We start from the raw sequence: 22,639 nt of genomic DNA, 5'->3' as shown, positions 1-22,639 counted from the left end.
CTATAGCACAACACTATTACTCTCTTCTTATTATAGCTTGCTTTGACATAAAAATTACATTTCAGCCTGATATTTGTGGGTCAGACATAGAAGCGCTTAAAGGCCACTGTTATTATGAGAAGCTGTGTTAAAAAAAAAAAAAAAAAAATATCAAAGGATGGAGATATATGAAACAAGAGAGAGGGAGCTGTGAAGTAGTCATTCGGAGCTTGTGCAGTGAGTGCTCTAAGGTCAAAGCCTATGAAGATTACGTCCTGACTATATCTTCCAGCAGACCTCCAGAACTGGAGCAGTTTTCTAATTTATACAAAATAATTTATACAAATTAGTTTGACTGAAATATTAAATATTGATTTGTAAATTACAAATTGCCCAAGGCAATAAAACGGTTAAATTGGAAAATTTGACATTTAGCCATAGAGCTCAGACACGTAACATTGGCTCAGCCATTGAGTCTAAAGTACAAGAAGTCACACATTGCCAGATTACAATGGTTACAATAATATGTGTAGGGATGAATGAAGGATGATTTATATTATATTTAATTATAATACATGTATGGACATTGTTATACTGTTTGGAAGTCTGGGTCAGTATGATATCCTTTAATTTTGCAACTATGCATGCAATTGATCAAAAGTGACAGTAATGCCATTTATAATGTTACAAAATATTTCGATTTCAAATAAATGAATTTGGATTCTTTTTTGTTTTCAACATAGATTATAATAAGACATGTTTCTTAAGCACCAAATCAGCATATTCAAATGATTTCGGAAGGATATGGCACTGAAGACGGAAGTAATGATGCTGAAAATTCAGCTTTGCCATCACAGGAATAAATTACATTTTAAAATTTCTCAACATTACTGTTTTTTACTGTATTTTTTATCAAATAAATGCAGGCTTTGTGAGCAGGAGGCATTAAAAAAATCATACCGACCCCAAACTTTTGAACTGTGGTGTATGCTTTGCATCATTCTTTTCCCTCAAAGTAAAGTAATGGTTTGGTCTGTTTTTGAATGTCGCTGCCTGTCACTTGATCCTGTTAAATCTTTCCTTCCCTTTTACTGGCCCAATTAATGGTACTAACAGAAAGAGGACCTCTATGCAGCCACTGGTAATATTGGCTTAGCTTTGACCACAGTCCTTTTAAACACTATGTGGTCAGCTCACATTAATCAGAAGGCTTTTGGAGCACTGGAAACAAAGTTCACCTTTTGACCCAACATGTGCTATGTGCCGGGTGGATAAGAAAGATGAAGCGCATATATAAGGCCCCATTCACATTTGTATTACCTATTAATTTACGGGTACATCAGGACGTGTTACAGCACCACAAGTGTCTTGATTAAGGCCATAAAGGTCAAGAGGTGGAAGGGACATAAACAGAAACCTTGAAGGCTTTCACTTGGTCATGACTGTTTCCTGCCCTACACTTTTAACTTGTTGCTGATTGGAACAAGTAACTGTCTGATCTTACTAGCACTAGGCCTGCTTGTGTGTGTGTCTCACGCTAGCTCATGATTGATAAGAGTCCATTTTAAGATAATCAGATTAGTCAGATTGGGTTGTGCTGTACTGAGCTTCAACCGGCAAGCCTCTTACCTCCGGTCAGAGAGAGAAAGAGAGAGATGAGGTGGGAGGAGACAGGTAGCCTCATAATTTGTCTGAAATAATTATTAGCACATTATCATAAAACTGTAAAGTTTTACAATTTATTTGTAATTATTGTGTAAAACTGCAGGGATGTTAAAAAAAAAATGTTCACCCAACAATGGAAATTCTGTAATCATTTACTCACCCTCATGTCCTTCAAAACCTGTATGAATTTCTGTCTTCTGTGGAACAACAAAGGAGTTCCTTTTCGAACAGGAATTTGCACGTCTAACAAGACACTATGGGGAACAAGGCGAAGAAGTAGAAAAGTCTGATCCTTCTCAGCCTGCCTGCTCCGCATATGTTCAGTTTTTAGAGGTTATGGAAGAAAGAGATTGAGAAAGCATGGATGAATCCAGATTCGGCCTGCATCAGCAAGCTAATTATGAAAATATTGAAAGGATGACAGACCTGGCTCTCCAGTCTACTAAACAGACCACTGCCGCAATTAGTAGATCGATGGCAGCAATGGTGGCCACGAAGAGACACCTCTGGGTGAACCTGGCTAGTATCTGGGAGAAAGAGCAGGACTTTCTTCTCAATGCACCGGTTTCGCCTTCTGAGCAGTTTGGCACATCCGTTGAGGGGGTGGGAGGCAAGTTCAAGGAGGTAAAGGCGCGCTCGGCTGCATTTAAAACCTATATAATGTGCTGGTCTGAATTCACGGCCAAGCAAACAGGGGGACCTGGCCCATCTCAGTCTGAGGACCAAAGACAGGGACAGAAGATAGCGTTGCTAATCGTCCTCCACCAAGGAGAAGAGATACAGTACAGACATGTTCAGCGCCACAGAGTCGGTAGAGGTAAATAACATCTCCCCTACTTCCCTTTGAGGGTTGCAACCCTATTCCTGGAGGTACACCAACACTACACATTTTTGAACTCTTCTAATCAAACTCACCTGATTCAACTTATCAGCTCATTAGTAGAGCTCCAAGACCATAAATGTATGGGTCAGATAAGGGAGACATCCAAAATGTGCACTGTTGATGAGCCTTCAACAACAGGGATGGAAAACACTGCCCTAGAGCTCCACATAGATGTAGGATATAGGGCTTTTTGTGAGCTCCTCTCATTTTGGAGCCATTTTGCTGAGGCCTTCGCCCTTAGAACTCCATGCACATGATAGCTTAAAGCTGCAGGCTATTGAGTCTCTGGACCCCTTTGAGGTTGAGTGTGGTCAGGCTGCCTCTCTCTCCAGAGAGTCATCATGCTAAGGCCTCTGCTCCCCAGAGCTCTGCATAAATAGTGGGTTCCATAGTATAGAGTTTAGTTTGGCCTCCTCTGACTTGGGAGAGTTGTTCTGCTGGGGACTATGATCTGTACAGACAGTGCTCTGAAGTTGTAGGCTCTTTAAGAGTCTCCTTGGTTAACCTCTTGTTCTGGAGAGTCTTCCTGCTGAGTCCTTTGCTTCCTAGAGCTCCATATAGACAGTTTCATCAAATTGGATGACTCTTTGTGAGCCTCCTTAGTGAGATTATCTTTTGTGTAAATTAGGCCTCCTCTCGCTTTCATTCTGCTGAGGCCTCCGCACTCAGAACTTCATACAGACAGCGGTACTGGTGTTGTAGTCTCTTGGGGAGCCAACTCTGTTAACTGTCTTTAGAGTTGAGTGTCGGTAGGCCTTCTCTCATTATAGAGTCGTTCTGTTGAGGCCTCTGCTCTCCAGAGCTCAGCACAAACAGTGTTAACATTATATTGGCTCTTTGGGGCCTTCTTGGATCTCTGGTGTAAAGTGATGTTAAGCCACCTCTCATTTTAGAGAGTCATTTTGCTGAGGCCTCTGTTCCTAGAGCTCTGTACAGACAGTAGCAATAAAGGTGTAGGCCTCTTCGGGTTAAATCTCTTTAGGGCTGAGAGTTGTTATGCCTCCTCTCGTTCTAGAGAGTCATCCTGCTGAGGCCTCCGCTCTCCAGGGCTCCACACAAAGTCTTTGGAAATGAGCCTCTTTGATAAGACTGTCTCTGGCATAGAGTATGGTTTGGCCTCCTCTCGGTTTAGAGAGTCATTTTTTCTGAGGCTTCTGCTCTTTGAGCTCTGTTTAACATGTATGGTTAAGTGCAGTATTACTCCCCTCGCTTTTGAGGGTTGCTATGCAGAGTACTTTGCTTTCTAATTTCAAGTTTGAAGGCCTGTGTACCCCCTTGACATGATATTCTCAGGGTTGATTTTGACTAGTACTCCCCTCATTTAGAGGGTCGTTATGCAGAGCACTCTGCTCCCTGGGGCTATGTACAGATGTTTTATCAAGTTGGTAGGCTTTTTGTTTAGCCTCCTTGATGGACCATTTCTGCTGGAGTTCTTAAATTCACTGTTGAGTTGGTTGGCCCTCTATGGGCCTCTTTGACAAGTTGATTTCAGATTGAGCTTGATCAGTACTCCCCCTGCTATAAGGGGTCATTATGCTGAGTACTCTGCAGACCGATATCAAGTTATATGACTTTCTGTGAGCCTCCTTGATAAACTTAATTCAGAGCTTGGCCAGTACTCCTCTCAGTCTAGAAAGGGTCGCTATGTAGGGTACTCCGCTACCCCAGAGCTACGTTTGATGTTCCGTGGATCCTTGGGCCCTTACAGAAATATCGTAAAGTGGCTCTGAGCCTTCTGGACAAGCTGTCTTTGTGGTTGAGTCTGTATAGTACTCCCCTCGTTTGAAATGGTCAGTATTCAGAGTACTTTGCTCCCCAGTAGGTAACAGTAACAATAGGCTTTCTTGGGCCTCTTTTATGAGTAAAAACTCAGTATCAAGTTGAAGGATTCTCTGTGAGCCTTCTTGATAAACATACTCAAATGAGTTTGGTTAGTAATACCCTCGTTTTAGAGGATCATTATATGTAGGCCGCTCCCCCAGCTATGTTTAGTGCTCTGCAGGTCCTGGAGAATCCCTTTTTGTGCTGAGTAGAGTTACTCCCCTCACTCAAAGGGTCGATATGCGCAGTCTCTGCGCTCCTGGACTTTCTTCTCTGGAATTCAGAACGGAGCCCTCTGTGAGAGTGCTGAATCTAGAGATTCTGCTTAGGCAGATAGGTTGAAGTCAACCTCCCTTTTGACTCTAGGGGTTGATGCTTTATGTCCCCCTGAAGTGACAGGCCAGGGTCTCTTTTGTCCCTGGCCATATTACCATAAAGGAATCTTTTATTAGGTGAATGATTCCAAGCCTTTGAGCTCTACCTGGGGCCAAGCCCTTACATTCGGCCCTGCCAGGTGTGTAGAGGAGAAGTGAACTTCCTCGTTTTAGGTGTGTGCAGTTTGGGCAATGGTCATAGGGAGTAATGTCACTAACAGCACTGGTGTGTACCTTTAGGGAATTTTACTCCGGCAGTTAGGCCATGAGAGCCATTATTTTAAATGCTTAGTCACAGCACATATGGCATGCATTCCCCTTAGCATGGCAGAGTGGGTATTTATTCCCCTAAAGCATCTTGTCAGATGCTGTGGGAGTTTCCATTCGAAAGGGAACTACCCTACCCTACCCCTACTAGCGTTTTTAAACAAAAATGTTGACTAAGCAGCTTTTTCCATATGATTAAAGTGAATGTGGTGACCACGGCTGTCAAGGAAAATATTTTCAGTGTATAACAACTTAAATTTAATTCTGTTCCATATATATAAAACCACAATAAAAAATGAAAAGACTGACATGTGGATGAGTATTTTCATTTTTGGGTGAATTATAAATGTAGGCTAGAGCTACATAGCCCAGTAAGTCATTTCAGAGCTGCTATGCACTAGGCTACATTCATGCAGATGTGCAGGATGGATCCTAATGCAACAAAGAAAACATGTGACACTCCAGGAGAGCTAAAACTGTCAATGGTCATATTTACCCATTGCTGACCTTCTGAACACTATCTGTCATAACACACACCTAATAAGAGCTTGTAAACCAGTGATCATGGGAGCATAGGAGAATGGCAAACATTTTTATGTAAAAAAGAAGAATTTCAGAATGCCTGTGTTTCAGATCCCCAAAAACCAAGCAGGCCTGGAGACTCTGGCAATCATGTTTTTACAATTAATGTGGTGTAAGTATTTTAAAAATCTTTCAGTAAACTCTATAGGCTAGTCTTAAATTGATTGACAAAAAAAAGCTATTTTGATATTTATCTTTCAAAATCAATGTTGTGCGAAATGTTTTGGTCCTGAAGGCATGCATATATTACAACGATTCTAATTTTGGTGTAATAGCAAATATTGATGTAAAGATGTTTATTGATATTAATATGTATTATAATGTAATCAGAATTTCATATTTGAAAAAAAAAAAAAAAAATCTGAATCCCTTCTAAATTAACCAGGGTACATTCATTAAACTTTTTCTGAAGGGTACATTCATTAACCTTTTTCTGATCATGTATAAGAATAGCAATTTTTACAATAACATGTTTACAGTAAGCTACAGTAAGCTTAACTGGGTATTTTTCATTTGGTAGGATTGTTTCATTTGTCTTTTTTATGTTAAATTTCTCATTACAGTCCAAAAACTGTGAGACTCTGCTTGTTGTCCACCACTCTACATGGACTTATCTCATTATCTTGAAAGAAGGACAGTCGAAGTGCAAAGGCTTCATTTATTTCCCCAATGCACATTTGACGCAGGCAGCGGAAGCAGAAGTGTCTACCACAATAAGGGCAGACGATGTTGGGGCAGCCTCTTCCGTTGTGTGTAAGCAGGGCCTTGCAACCTGGACAGGCCCTGAAGTATGGACATCCTCTCACTGAGCTTTGTGGGTCACTGATTTTTGTGTCGCTGAGGAGTGCAGCACGGAGCGCACAGTTCGGCAGCATGCAGGATTTGGTGGTCGAAGCGCTGCGTGGCCATTCTCTCTGACATGCCAAGCAGAACCGAAACACGCACCGGTTCGATTTAGAGCAAGACCTGCAGACCGCGCACTGACCATCCAGAATGCCGATATCAGACTGCTGACAAATGGGACACTGGAAAAGAGGAAAATTATTTGTAGGATTTGGTCACACAATAAAATAATCAGGGGCTCTACTTCACACTAAAGATTTATTTGAGTGAACATTTGCACAACTTTTACAACTTCCATAAACAATTTTTTTTTAATAAATTGACTTAATTTTATTTAATTTTAATAAATGCATTCGATATAAATTAAAGAAAATAAAGTAAAATAAAGAAAACAAACAGGATGCGCTTTCTGCCGTCTGTGTCCGTGAACTGGAGCATGTCTCAAAAATGAACCGAAACTCAGCTTATAGGCTATACTTAGCCTCACAGACATGAGAAATATACCTATACAAAGCTTGAAATGTCTACTTTAAAAACAAACCAATTCAACTATAAAACAAAAACTCTAGGATTATGTAATTCGTATGAAAGGTGCATTTCTTTCTACTGTACTGTGTACTGTGGAGATGGCGAGTCAGCATTTTCAACTTTATCTTTGCAGACTCAGAAAACCCTAGTTTATTAATAAACTATTAAAATGTCTCCTTGTTTTTTTTCACGACACATTTATTATCATTGCTTTTGGTGGTGCATTGCGGCAAACTTTATGCGTGCACTTGAACGCGGAATAAGCTATATTCCTCCATGCATCCAGTTTATATTTAAGCAGCCTAATTAAATTAATATAAATGTGCGATTAGTTGACTACTTGCTTAAAGGAATGACTACTAATGGACTATAAAAATTGTTTTTTCGGACAGGGGCATCCCTATCAATACATTTACTTAATTGCCATTATTTAACTCGTTGTTTATCCAGCTCTTCTACATTAAATTTGTTAAAATAATTAGTTGATACACTAATAAAATAAAATAATAAAATAAAGATTAAGATGCTAATCATATTTTTCTATACGTAGGAGCATTGCTTGCTCCTGTCACCACCACACAAAGCGTCTCGGGTTACTTAACTGTAACCCTAAAAAAGCGGGAACGAGATGCTGTGCTTAGCGCTATGGGAACACATCTTCGTGTGACCATCTGTGAATTATGTGTGTAAACATGCAAATATGTCTCGTCAGAGGCTATAATTAGACGTGCTGCAGGTGCACGCTCAAGTGTCACTTTGTTTGAAGAGCTGTCCAGGCACGTCCTCAGTGCGCCCTTGAAGCGCAGCATCTCGTTCCCACTTTTTCAGGGAACAGAGTTACAGTTAAGTAACCCAGAACTTACCATGTATAATACCCATGCTTCCGCACTAAAGGTGTCTGGAGCCCTCACGGTTGTGTAGTGTGTACTCACAAGCACGCGAGAAGTCTCAGACATGAGTCTGGGATGTTAACTCAAGGACATGAAAACCGGGGGTCACATTAACCTCCAAACTAGAAAGTCTGATGAATGTGTGCGGAGAGGACCACCCTGCCGCATCACAAACTTGTTGCAAGAGGGGGCCCTTTGCCAGAGCTTGGAGGAAGCGACCCCGTGGTAGAATGGGCCCTAATTCCTGGAGGTGACGCTTGACTGCGTACCTCATAGGCTAGGGCAATGGCATCTCTCAGCCAGTGTGACATTGTTTACTTAGCGGCAATCCCCCTGTTGCTGCCCTCATAACATATGAAGCGTTGCTCTGACTTGCGCCAATGGCAACTGCAGTGGAGACTGAAGAGCACGTACTGGACACAGTCAGTGAAGTTTCTCCTGCGTTGTAAATGGTGCAGGGCAGAAAGCTTCAAGAGTGACAGGGTGAACGGCCGAGAATGGAACCGTAGGCAGGTAGTCAGGATAAGGACGTAAGATAACATTCACCATTCCTGGGGCAAAGTCTAAGCAAGATGGCGAGGTTGACAGAGCTGACAAATCACCAAATCTCTTTATAGAAGTGATTGCCATCAGAAAAAAAAAACATTTTAAGGGTCAGAAGCTTGTCAGATGCTGACTCTAGAGGTTCAAAGAGGTTCCCAACAAGCCCCTCAAGGACTATAGCTAGGTCCCATGAGGGAACTTTGACGGGCGGCCACCTCTCAAAGACAACCCATTTAGTGGCTGTGGGATAATTATGTTTTATGGGACAATTATGTGTTATCTAAGAAGGTTAACTATGTTTGGTATATTACAATATGTTTGGAATCTTTTAATATGCTTGTGTAACCACTTACAGCAGAGGCCTATGGTGACTAAAGCCAGTCACCATATGAATTAACTTGAGGCACACTCTGATAGCGAAAGTATTTGAAACCTTGGACTGGCAGTGGGGGAGCGGATATGCTTGGTATGATTTTGTGTGCAGATGCCAAATAGGGGAGGTCGAGAGGAACAAAGGCAATTTGAAGGTGTGCATCGAACCAGGAGAAGGGCGTCACCAACACAAGAATAAAAACTGCATACTTAGCCTTGAGAGACATTACAGACGGCCTGTATGGCATTACTGATATTGCTGTTCTGTAATCCTGAGCTCAGAAGCTGATCTGATTTTGCTTTATTAAACTTCCAAGTTACTTTTATACTTTTACTGAATCTCTTGCGTCTACTTATTGACAAACCAAAGAACTGGGGAGGAAACGGCAATTTCCAACAATTTGGAGGGGGCACCCGGATTTGTCACGACGCTGAAGTCATCATTGGGGGGCGATCCGCTTTCAACCTCTCTGCAGAGCATCTAAAATAAGGTAAGCAGACACCTTTTTCATAAAAGATCTGCATAATTGGATATACCAAATTATCAGGTTGAGAGGGGATTGTGTACCAATGTTTATGGTCCTACAAAATCAGATCAGTTGTTAAGGTTAAAAGCCTGGCAAGGTTGGGAAAGAGTTGACCAGGCTTGGTTAAAATGTTATGAAAACTCTGTTTATCCTGTGAAACCCGGCGTGGTGAAAGATAAAGGTTAAATAAAAAAAATAAGTTGTAAAAGCCTGGCAAGGTTGGGAAAGAGTTGACCAGGCTTGGTTAAAATGTTATGAAAACTCTGTTTATCCTGTGAAACCCGGCGTGGTGAAAGATAAAGGTTAAATAAAAAAATAAGTTGTAAAAGCCTGGCAAGGTTGGGAAAGAGTTGACCAGGCTTGGTTAAAATGTTATGAAAACTCTGTTTATCCTGTGAAACCCGGCGTGGTGAAAGATAAAGGTTAAATAAAAAAAATAAGTTGTAAAAGCCTGGCAAGGTTGGGAAAGAGTTGACCAGGCTTGGTTACAAATATTATAAAAACTCTGTTTATCCTGTGAAACCCGGCGTGGTGAAAAGATAAAAGTGTCTGAAGTCTAAAGATCTCAGTGTGTGTGATAACGAGTGTGTATAATTCCGTATTTGGGAAGTTCGAGTGCTGCGCACCTTCTCTGGACCGTCACTTAAGTGTGACCTGGTAGGAACAGACGCAGTATTCGGACAGCTCAGAGAGGAAGAGAGATTGATGAGCCCTCTTGAAATGAGAGGGTCAGAGTGAATGTAATAAAACCGAGTGATTGAGTGTGTGTGAAGAGATCATAAATAAATGGTATTAGAAGCATTGCTACCAAGACAGAAAACGCGTATCAAGAATGTACCAAAGTGTTGTGTGTAGATTGTTAGGACATAGACCGGTCTATTAGATAATTCAATGAATAAGCAGGCCTGCAAACAGGGATTGATCCGGAGGATTGAACAAACTGGTGGCCACAAAAAAAAAACACTGGAGTTTTCTCTTTAGTATAAGTGGTTTGTGCAGTTCCCTGAGGAAATCCAAATAATTAACAAAAAAGATTATAGAAATATCTGATATACAGAGATAGAAATATATGGAGAGAGAGACAAGCTAGATGTAGGTACTATGACTGTATTATACATTGACCTGTTATATGAAAATACAATTTTGAAAGTCTGAAATTTTTATCTCGTTATCCCTGGGAGAAATAAAAATTGTATCCATTGCAGATATTCAGAGAATCTTTGGATTATGTTAATTAAAATCAAATTACATTTTGTTGGATGAGCAAAATTGGGTGACCAAGTTAAACAGACATTTTTAACAGACATAATATACACATTTTACAATAATGAGAGTCATTGATTTAATCCTAACAGGGTTTGAGAGAGTATAGGAATCAATATAACGAGAGATAAAACATTACAGTATATATGAGACTGAATATAAGGCAACCCAGACAGACTGAAAAGCTGCTATTTCCTGCATTCTGCAAAGAAGAACTTGCTTTATTAAAATAGCATGGGGAAACTGTTGTTATCAACCAGATGATACATCTGAGATTAAGAGACAATTAAAAGAGATGGTTAAAGAACAGTTTCAGAAACAGGCAGGAGATAGACTAGACCCCAACATGACAACAATAGAAAGCACAAAGGAAAGTGCTGAATGGAATGAGATTGACCTGAGAGAAACTTTAGGAGCAGGGGGGGGGGGTCAATTGGGAGCCCTACTGGTAGCCAGTATGGAGACGATAGAGATCAAGTTACGGTAAGAGGGTATGAACTAGACGTAGAATACGGAAACAAAAAGAATAAAAATGAGGAGGAAGAAGATAAACAGGAAAACAGCGGCCCCAGATACAACACCAGGTCTAAAACAGATAGAAAGAACGGGAATATCTTACAGACATTCAGAGGGGGTCAAGGTAAAAAATGTCAAATGATGTGCCCTTTAATTCAAGCCAGGGGCGGGGTAGGTAATGAGTACAAACCATGGGGACATTCAGACATGAATGCAGTTTTGAGTAAACTCCCTGATATAACAAAGGGAGGAAAAATGTGGTTGGCAAAAGTCATAACATTAACCTATGGAACAACCTTGGCATTAGGAGATGTTAGGGCATTGTGGGGAAACCTAATGACCCTGACTCAGGTAGAGCAAATCGAAAAACAAGCCGATACAGTCAATGAGTCCAACCATACACCCCTACAGCAACACATTACTGACATAGGGAAGGCGTTGGATACATTATATCCAATGCCCAGATGGACTTATCAAAGCATTAAGTTCAAGCTGCAAAACGGAGAGTCAGCCTCAGCATACCTACATAGGTGTGAGGCGGAGTGGGAGGGAAGAACAGGGGAAACTCCGGATGCTAAAGAAATATGCCAGGAGTTTTTTAGACAGGCAGTAATGAAGGGGGTTCCAGATGTTGGAGTCGAGGCAATGGAAAACAGTCCCGATATGGTAGGAGGGGATAATGCTACCTGGACGAGACATTTTGTGTACCATGTAGATAGAGCCATAGATAAACGAGGAAAGGAGGACACTGAGTTAGAGAAGCTTAAAACTCAGCTGTTAAAAATGCAGATAGAGGTGGAAAAAGACAAAAATAAGAAAAAACCGAAAGAGAATTCCCAGTTGCCAGTTTTTCCAGTGGCAGGGGTCCAGGAGAAGGCTGGAACACCTGCACACAATGTGCATCCTGTTACTGGGCCATACAGCCCACAAGGGTTCCCTGGGTATCCTGTCCCTGACCCAACTCCAGACTGGCCACCACCATATCAAGATTTGAGGAGGGAATTGACCTCTAGTGAGCAGGGGTGTTTTAAATGTGGAGCTTTGGATCATTGGAGGCGTGAATGCCCACAAAATGCCAGAAGGCCAAGGGGACCACCCCTTGCACAGGGACGGGCTCCTGTTAGAGGGGGACCTCAGAGGGGAAGAGGTAGGGGTACCCCAATGGAAAGAGGTTCATGGTATGGCAACCAACAGGTGCCCAGACAAAGCCCAGTCTGGGGCCCGTCAGACCGTGCGACCTATTGACGAGACCCACAGAGAACCAGTGAGGTGGCGTTGGCTGAGCCCCTCCTAACAATACTGGTGGATGACCAGCCAGTTGAGGCCCTAGTGGACACTGGGGCCACCTTCTCCACTATACAGCTACAAAGGGTGGAGAAGGGCTCACTGTCCTCACAAAGTGAGGAAGTGAGGGGGTTCTCTGGGGAAACTGAAAAATGGCCACTGACCAAACCACTACAAGTGAAGGTGGCAGGACAGAAACTACTCCATTCATTCTTATGCTCGGCTAACACGCCCTCTGCATTACTGGGGAGGGATCTTTTGATTAAATTAGGGGCTAAAATTCTCTGCAGTCCAAAGGGGATTAAACTGATATTTCCAAATTGACTGACCACAAATTGTTCCTACGAAGCTCAGGACAGTCTGGGGAGGGGTCAGTATGTGATACAGGTCGAAAAAAAGGTTGTTGACAAAGTTTATTGGATGAGGTTAACTGAGTGTTCCAAATTGACAAAACCAATTTCTGAATGGGACGAATGGATAAAGTCTGTGCACAATGTTGAAGTCCCTCCAGACCCCTGGCACTGTACCTTGTATTATGACACCGCAGACGATGAGCATTATGAGAGAGAGTACAACAATGAACTGAAAGGTAGACTGACACAAGTCAATTGTACAACTTTATTCATAGGAGAAGAAGGAGTAGCCGTAGCAGTTCAGTTAACAGAAGAACAGCAGGGGTATTTTGAAGAGGGAGACACATCCTCCCCACACGTGTCCCTGCTGCTCAATCCAACCCACGAGGCGCGAGCATTAGGCCCCATGGTAAAACGACTACAACAAACCACTGATTGGGAACCAATAGGAGACGGTTGGGAGATGTCTAGAGCCGCGGATAGTTATAAATTCCAGTTTCAGGAACACGTCGAAGCAGTATACCAAACGGAAATAGTAACTCGAACTGTTATCATAACTAACCCAGACGGTGAAGGGACCGAGCGAATGTTAAGAGACCTACCAAACACACTATGGTCGTCAGGATCTGGAGATGTAGGGAACTGGAACATAGAACCTGTATCATTTGAGATAGAAAAAGGAAGAGTAGTAAATGTTAGGCAATATCCAATCAGCAGGGAAGCCTCAGGGGGCATTAGAGAAACAATACGAGAGCTAGAAAATGCAGGAGTTCTATGTCGTACAGTTTCTGATTGGAACACCCCCATACTGCCTGTACTAAAAAAGTCGACAGGGAAGTACCGGATGGTACATGATTTGAGACGCATTAATGAGATTGTGACCACCCCCACTCTACCCACCCCGAACCCATACACCATTCTGGCTAAGTTGACACCTGAGCAAACCCATTTCACCTGTATAGATCTGGCGAATGCATTTTTCTGTGTTCCTTTGGCAGACCACTGTAAGAACCTGTTTGATTTCCGCCATGAAGGTTGTCAATATACCTACAACCGCCTCGCTCAAGGGTTTATCCTGAGTCCTGGGATATTTAATCAAGAGCTAAGGGTGCTGTTAGAAACATGTGAATTGTGTGAGGGATCCATACTGGTGCAGTATGTAGACGATCTGCTAATAGCTTCAGAATCAAACGAGCGGTGTCTACTTGATACCGAAAAAGTGCTTCAGGTATTGTCAACAGCAGGCCTAAAAGTCAGGAAGGACAAATTACAGGTCAGTAGGCCTGAGGTAATGTTCCTGGGAAAAGTGTTAGGAAGGGCTGGGACTGGTATGTCAAATGAAACAAAGCAAGCCATTCTGTCTTATCCAAAACTAACTAAAGTCAAGGACATGTTGTCATTCTTAGGTTTGGTTGGATACAGTAGACAATATGTCCAAGATTACTGAGAACGGACAGGGATACTGTATCAAAAACAACACCAACAGAGAAGAGTGTTAAGCTATGTCATAACTGGACAAAATAGAACAAAAACAACCCCCGTGCGCCAGATATGCAGCTGGGCTGTCTAAGATGATAGAAAAAACGGAACACATAGTCATGAAACACCCATTGCACATCCTCTCTACACATTCTGTAGTGTCGTTCATTCAGTCATCTGCATTCACTTTTTCAGCACAAAGACAGAGTAAGTTGATAAAAACACTCACCGCCCCACACATAGTACACAGCCACCAAGGAGTCAACATGGCTGATTTGGTGGGGGAGGGAGAACCACACGAATGTGCACCAAGATCCCTGAAGGACGAGCAACTCAGGGAGGGGTTGAGTTCAGTACCACTGACAGATCCAGACATAATCCTCTACTGTGATGGTTGCTGCTTTAGGACAGATTTGGAAACTCTGTCAGCCAGCTACGCTATAGTCCAGCAAATAGGGTTAGACTATCAAACCATAGAAGCATGCTCCCTTAAAGACCGCCCTTCTGCTCAGCGAGCTGAATTATTAGCACTAATCAGCGCCTTGCACTTGGGCAAAAAACAAGAGAGTAAACATATACTAAGATTCGGCATAGTAGTCAGGGAAAGGTTGAACGATTGAATCTGACGTTAAAAAACAAACTCGGGAAAATTTGTTCCACCACAAACCTCAACTGGGTTGATGCACTTCCACTCGCGCTCATGTCAGTCAGATGTTCCATAAACAGAACCACTGGGTTCACCCCCTTCGAAATAATGTCAGGGAGACAATTTCCAGGCCCATGGGCAAAGTTTGATACTACGTGGGCCCTGGATGCTCCTGCTCGATATTATGACAAAGTAAGTGCAGTGGTTAACATGTTTTGTCCACAGAAAAGTTGGCCACAGGACGATACCCCGGAGATTGAACCTACTACAACCGAACTGTGGGTGAGGCTGAAACAAATTAAGAGAAAATGGTCGACTCCAAGATGGAGTGATCCAATGAGAGTCACTGCTAGAACCTCACATTGTGTCCAACTGGCAGGTAAAGGAAAAACATGGTATCATTTGTCTGCTTGCATGTTCTGTCCCCCTCCTGGCAGGTCGCTCGATGCAACCAGAATTGACCTTGTGGAAGGTCAAAGAGAGGGAGAGGAGGTGACGGAGGAAATCCAGGAGGAACAGAGAGACACACAGGACAGCCAAGCAGACACCCGAACAGAAACTGAAACATCGCACACTCAGCTCTACCAGAAAACGCTTGGAGGACACTCTGCCCTCCTATTTAGGAAAGGTGATCTGTTGAATACACCAGCAGATGTACCCATAGCTCATTGCATCAGCGCTGATTACGCCTTAGGAGCAGGAGTTGCAAAACAGATTTGTGAAAAATTTGGTACTGAAGAATTAGACACGACCATAAGCCAGCCAGGACAGTGTGTCAGAACTCAACATGGTACTAAAGTAATATATCATCTAGTAACCAAGAGGTGATGCAGGGACCTGCCCACTTACCAAGACTTAGAGAACAGCCTAGAACAACTAAAACACCAATGCACGAAGAATAACGAAAGAGTGATTGCAATTCCAAAAATTGGGTGTGGGCTGGATAAACTACAGTTTGAAAAGGTAGCAGAAATACTAGAGAGGGTGTTTCATGATAAAGAAGTACAGGTGGTGGTAATCTCAAAATGAGGAAAATACATGGGGTGGTGACATGTTGGACGGTGGGTGTGTTGATCTGTGTAGGAGTAATACTGTGGGGAATAGGGGAACAGCAAAATAGACATAAGAGAGGTAACAGTCTGGTAAAACAAGGAGGAAAAAATGGAGCAAAACTAACTCTAGAGAGGGTGACGGGAAAGGACGGACTGTGGGAGTCTGACCTCTGCCAAGTGATAGATTGTGGCAAAGATCAGATGAGATGGAGGGGTTATGACATATACGGATGTTTATGGCCATCCACCTCTGCCACACCAGTACCATGGTGCCACACATGGCATGATGTAAATTGGATGACAAAACCAGGGTATACCAAGACAGTTCTCACTAACAGCCCTTTGACCAAACCAGATCACATACAGCATAGGCTGAAATTATTTCGAGGGTACCAGCGTAGTTGGGGAAATTGGAAAAACACGTTAAGGATCTCATTGAAACATGGAAATGATCAAAAAGAAACATACATAACTCTAGGTGTAGATGTCTCGGGAAGAGATCCCTTGGGAATGATAATGATAGAACTCCAGGAACCAGAACCCACCTCAGAACCAACAAGTAAAAACCTAACCAGAGGCCCTAACAAAACAATTAAAAGCATTGATTATAGCAGATTAACACCATTAGATGTGCTGACCATGGAAACAGGATATTATGACAGCAATTTGTGGTTAGAATGGGTAGTGTAGGCAGAAAGAATAGGAGGATGTTTTGTTTGTTATTTTTATAAAAAGAGCCCCTTCCCACACAATGTTTAATTATTTTTATATATTATTTTCATTTCTTATTATTATACTCATAATATTTTCAAATGTAAATAAGAGGGGACATTTGAGGGTCAGAAGCAGGTCATTATCCGTGTTACGAGATAATACAACAAGATTTAAAGGGAATGATTTGAAAGGTTATATATTTTCTAGATCACATGAATGAGGGAAAAAGCATATATGAAAGTTTATATTGGAATTTTGAAATATGATGTGAAGTTCTATGCAAGCCAAAGAGGAAGAGGATCGACGAGCACAACAGTGCTTAGCAACTGGGCTAGACTCTACTGGTGGTTTAAAAACCCGCAGTCAGCCCCAACACCAGGTAGAACTCATGGCAAGCCTAGAGTACACCTGGCAACGGTGGAGCAACCCAGATAGCGCTCCAGGCCACCGGAAGCGTCTGTGAGTTCCTCTGGCATCATGAGACATATATAACCTACTGATTAATAGTATGAGTCACTGAAAATGAATCTACTGAAGTAGTGATACCCTGGTATAATAATCGAATTGTAGTGAATGTAATGCACTGAAATTTGATGTGTGGTTGTCATCCCCTAACAGATCCATTAGATTAGGGAGGTGGGGTCTTTTACTCCTCTCTAGCCAAAAAAAAGGGGGGAGATGTTTGACCTCATACTCCAGTTAAGTCTTGTCCACATGAGGGAAGTGATTGAGAATGATGACTGGCTGGATTCAGCCATGACTTGAATGTTGAAAGAAAGGGCTGAACTTATGGGGACAGGACTTAACCAGAGGGCATAGGTATGGGACTCGCCTAAAGTCCCAAAGGGGGGATGATATGGAAAGTCATGTGGAGGAGATGTGATCTCGTTGAGATCAAGAGAGGGAATTGTGGGATAATTATGTTTTATGGGACAATTATGTGTTATCTAAGAAGGTTAACTATGTTTGGTATATTACAATATGTTTGGAATCTTTTAATATGCTTGTGTAACCACTTACAGCAGAGGCCTATGGTGACTAAAGCCAGTCACCATATGAATTAACTTGAGGCACACTCTGATAGCGAAAGTATTTGAAACCTTGGACTGGCAGTGGGGGAGCGGATATGCTTGGTATGATTTTGTGTGCAGATGCCAAATAGGGGAGGTCGAGAGGAACAAAGGCAATTTGAAGGTGTGCATCGAACCAGGAGAAGGGCGTCACCAACACAAGAATAAAAACTGCATACTTAGCCTTGAGAGACATTACAGACGGCCTGTATGGCATTACTGATATTGCTGTTCTGTAATCCTGAGCTCAGAAGCTGATCTGATTTTGCTTTATTAAACTTCCAAGTTACTTTTATACTTTTACTGAATCTCTTGCGTCTACTTATTGACAAACCAAAGAACTGGGGAGGAAACGGCAATTTCCAACATGGCATAGATTCTTCTCGTGAAAGGAGCCCTATAGCCCTGAGAATGGTCTCAACTTCGGCTGAAACCCCAGTGTCCCTCATCTGGTACCCTTCAGGGGCCAGACATGAAGATTCCACAACTCGGGCCGGGGATGAAATATTGTCCCCTGTGCTTGCGACAGAAGGTCCCTCCTGTCCGGTATTGCCCAGGGCGAGCTGTCGAGGAGGGATATTATCTGCAAGAACAAAACTTCGGCCAATGCAGCCCTATCAGTAAGAGGGAAGACATTAAAATCCTCTAGAACTGACGAAAAGTCATGTTCTGACCTAGCCTGATATTGCTTAGGGCAGGGGTTTTCAAACTTTATGATGCCAAGAACCCCCAAATATGATGAACCTTAATGAGGGACCCCCTTCCTAAAATCCATCTATATATTTGTATGTATGAAAAAACATTTAAACTGTTAGATAAACAGTAAGTGTGACATTATAAATACAACATATTGTTTCCAAACTTAAATTGGCTATTAATGTTGGATGTATAAACCTTAAGAACATTTTCAATTAAAAATTATTTGTATAAGCAACTTTCTCAATAAATGTATGAAAGCAGCATTCAAGATAAATGAGAATATAAAGAAAAACTCACTATAAAAGATACAAAACAAATATATTAAATTCTGGAAAGTATGTATACAGCGCCGGAGACTTTATCCATTTTTGCTTTGCCTTTTTATTCTCTGAAATTTTCCGGGGACCCCTTAGAACCTTCTGGAGGACCCCTGGTTGAAAACCCCTGGCTTAGGGTGTCCAAAATAGTCTTGATATGAGCGGGAGACTGCTGTGCCCACATAGTGACCGAAACCCATATGAACCCCTAGGTATGTCGTCACCTGGGCGAGAGAAAGAATGCTCAATGTGGTGCTGGCTCGTGAAAGTAAGCAAGGTGAGTGTGAAGCACCTTAACTGTGAAAAATTCACAGTGTTCGCAATCGCCCTGGTCCAATGCACGGGCAGCATGCTCTTCCAAACAAAGCAAAACTGATTGCTGTGAACACTGACGCACACTAAACGTACTTTGCATGATGCTCATAATTTTTTTGAATCAGGAAAAGACTGCATGCCGTTTCAGTAATTTCAAACAGAAGATTTAGGTAGAGAGCTCAAAGCGCACACACACACACACACACACACACACACACACACACAGTATGGCTCTGAAAATAAAGAAACCTGAGGGTGCACCTGCGGCACATCTAATTATAGCCTCTGATGAGCATGTGTTCCAGTCACATCACTGTCAGAGGCCGTCAAGTTCAAGGCCAAATTCTTTGGCGTGTTTATACATAATACACAAAGACGTGTTCCCATAGCACCAAGCGCAGCATTGAGAGTAGCTTGACCAGTGTGAATGACCAGTGTAATATGTAGCCTAATTGACACAGAAGGTGTAATTACATTCTGATGAATAAGGAATAAAGTATGATTTCCTCCAATGTACTTAAATGTAATTGAGTAAAAGGAATAAAAATATATATAAAAATACAAGTATTTCGCTTCAAAAGTAGGCCTACTTCAAGCACAATTTCCCTTAAATAATGCTCTAGTAGCCTACTTAAGTACAGTATTGGAGTACTCATGTACTTTACAACCCAAATCTGAAGCATTAACCCTAACACAGTTACATCACCAAGCTTATTCATTCAACTACAGAATCAAAACTACAAAAAATTATAAGAGCTAATCTTACTTGTAGCCTTAAGGGTATATTTTCCCCATTTTTACATCTAAAATAGAACTAAAATGATATCTATAGCTCAATGATCCTAAAAGTTTTAACCCAGGAAGGCTCTTCTAGACACTTATCAATGGAAAACTGCGTCAGAGTTAATCAGACCCCTTGACATAGTGTGCTAAATGAAGTCTAAGAGCTTAATTCCCCTCCTATACTACTCTGTGTCAGAACAAGTGCCTAAAAATAGCGTGTAGCCTACGAAAAGTCTGACGTCATGATGGATCTCAGAGCTCTTGCGCTGTCAATCTACCTTTGGAACGTTCATGGCTCAAATCCTCCTGGACCACATTCACAGATGACAAACCTGGGGGAGAGAGGGAGAGAGAGAGAGAGAGAGAGAGAGAGAGAGGGGAAAAAGTAAGACAAAGGTATTGAGAACTGTGCTGGCAGGGACGCACACGCATTACCAAGTGCACTATAAGAACATATAAGGTATAAAATAATATGCACTTCAAACATATATGTTTTTGCCAACAAGAAAATATTTTATTTCTTCCTAAAAGAGTGAATTCGAGAAGTCTGCATTATATTCAAATAGAAGAGCAAATAACTAGAAGTAAATTTAAATCAGTACATACCGGCGATTCAGTGTTCTGTCCACTTCTTTGTGAGTAGAGACACAAAACGTTTCTGTTTATTTCCAGTAAGCTTAAAGATCGAAGGGGAATACCAACACACCTGCTTCTTTCACTTTCAGTCGTTATACAGAAAATGAAATAGATACAAAAAGATACCCTATTGACAGTCTTCCAAAACATTAATTGTCATCTGAGAAAGGTAGTGTGTGTTGTTGTTTGGCTGTTTTTTTGTTTTTGGTTGTTGTTGGTTTTTTTGTGTTTTTTAACAGATGCCAGTGATTACGCGGATGTTTCATGTTTTGGGTTTATATAGCGACATCTGCTGGCCAGTGAAGGAAAGGTCTGGCTCTGGCTGGCCCTTTATATTCTATTTTATTTATATTCTGGCTCTGACCACTTATCAATGGTGTTATTGTGGATCTGTTTTACTGCAAGCTAATCTCTTTACCATATTCTAAATATGTTCTGTGGTACTTTTCCATTCTCACTTTTCAAGATTCAGTGCAGCTTTTACAACAAATCTGCAAGATACTCTTGCTTATACACATAATTAAATTAAATTACATGCAGAAGTTTACAGTCAACCAAAATCACAAATTTAATATGAATTCTCTAATTCCAAAATATTTGTCTTCATTCTCGAGAATAAAGGCCTTATTTGAATCATCATGTTTATAATTTGATCTAAATAGCCTATTTCTGCACTTCTGTCTTAAAGGGGTCCTGAATTGAGAAATCAACTTTCCCTGGAGCTTTTGATATATAAAAGGTCATGGTAATATAAGAATATCCAGTAAGTTCCAGAGCTGAAAACTTCCATGTTAGTCAAAGAAAAGCTTTTATTGACACCAGGCCCAGCAAACGATCGTTCTCAGGATGTGTCTAGATGTGTGTTGTCAGAGTGTGGCGAAACACCGCCTCAACAGAAGAAGAAGAACGCCTGATTCTCTAGCCCTGCCCACCGACTTGTGCCTGACATATAAAGAGATGAAGATAACATAGATAAATAACATTGGCCTATACGTAGAGCTAAACCGGATCGAACTTCTGAGCAATAAACTTGCCGCATAAGCTTCATTCGGATTCCAATATTATGAATGTATGGATGAACTTTATTTTTAATGAATATCCAGCCCAAGATATTAAAACATTGCGCGTTTGTTCCTTCATTTCACCACGGATTCGTTTGTAGACAAGAGACTTGTATATTTGCAGACAGGATGAGATTACATGAATGAATGAAGCAACACACTTATGTGAGTAAAACCTTTTTTTTTTTTATAAATGATAGTATTGCATTGTTACAGATCGTTTGATATCTATTGATTATGTGTACGTGTCTAACTGAACATTAGCACGCTGTCAAAGGCTGAAGAATCCTTTATTTGTGGTGTTGTTGGTTCATTGCGATTCGTGATCAGACTCTGACATGTATGGGCCAGGGCTCGCAAAGCCCAACGTCCCAGGGCTAAGTTATGTGCTTTCCAGACAGGCTACCAAAACGTAAGTCCGGCCTGCCGACAGGCTATCTTAAATAGTGAAATAACATTCCTTTCTTGATGTGCGTAGTTCCCTCTCTTGACTTGATATTTGGAGGAAAAATACAATCGAGCGCACGTGTGTGTGTGTGTACGGTTCGCGGTTATATCCATTGATCGAGCGGGCCAAGTAATACAAAATTATCATTCCAATCAATCGCGGGTGGATGAGAGATAAATCATTGTGTTTGTTTGATAAACACATTTTGCGAATCCTGTGGGACGAATCATCATTCCGGTTGCCGTTTTCCCACACGCTCTCAAAACAATTCCCACATGTACCGAGAGGAGCTGAAGCTCATTAAATATGCAAATCTTATCCAATCCTAGCAGTGGGCTTTTACTTACAAGTCTTCAGTGCGGCATGCCCATAAAAACTGAGCTTTCCAGGAGAGAGGCTCAAAAGCAGGGTTGAAAATAGCCTATTAGTTCTTCATTATGATGTTTTTGAATGTAAAAAACACGCAAACGTCATAAATTGAGCTCAGACAAACTTTTTAAAAGCAAGTTCATGCCACCTTTAAAAAGAAAAGACAAAAACAACCCTTTTGAGTAAAAAAAAAAAGATTCTCTTTGGAAATTGAGAAATACAGTGTTCAAATGTGGAAATACAGTGTTCTCCTTTTCCTTGCTCATTATTAAACCAATTATGTTTAAATTAAATGTTATTTTTAAAAGCTTATTCAGAGTTATGAAGTTTATCCACTACATGCCTAGATGTCGAAGGGTC

General features: G+C 41.5%; 1 protein-coding gene across 1 annotated transcript; it reads right to left on the bottom strand.

Annotated features, from left to right (window-relative positions):
• Positions 1-6,012: 6,012 nt before the first annotated feature.
• On the bottom strand, positions 6,013-22,425 carry LOC307125496 (uncharacterized protein). The gene is made up of 2 exons (XM_079815369.1): positions 20,044-22,425; positions 6,013-6,596 (listed from the first exon to the last, which is right to left on the bottom strand). The coding sequence occupies exons 1-2, from the start codon at positions 20,056-20,058 to the stop codon at positions 6,129-6,131; spliced, it is 483 nt and encodes a 160-aa protein (XP_079671495.1). The 5' UTR covers positions 20,059-22,425; the 3' UTR covers positions 6,013-6,128.
• Positions 22,426-22,639: the final 214 nt, after the last annotated feature.

Source organism: Gobio gobio (genome assembly GCF_949357685.1).
Source record: "Gobio gobio genome assembly, chromosome: 4".
NCBI lineage: Eukaryota > Metazoa > Chordata > Actinopteri > Cypriniformes > Gobionidae > Gobio > Gobio gobio.
Note: the sequence above shows the minus strand (reverse complement) of the source record. Positions and strands in the feature narration are given on the sequence as shown.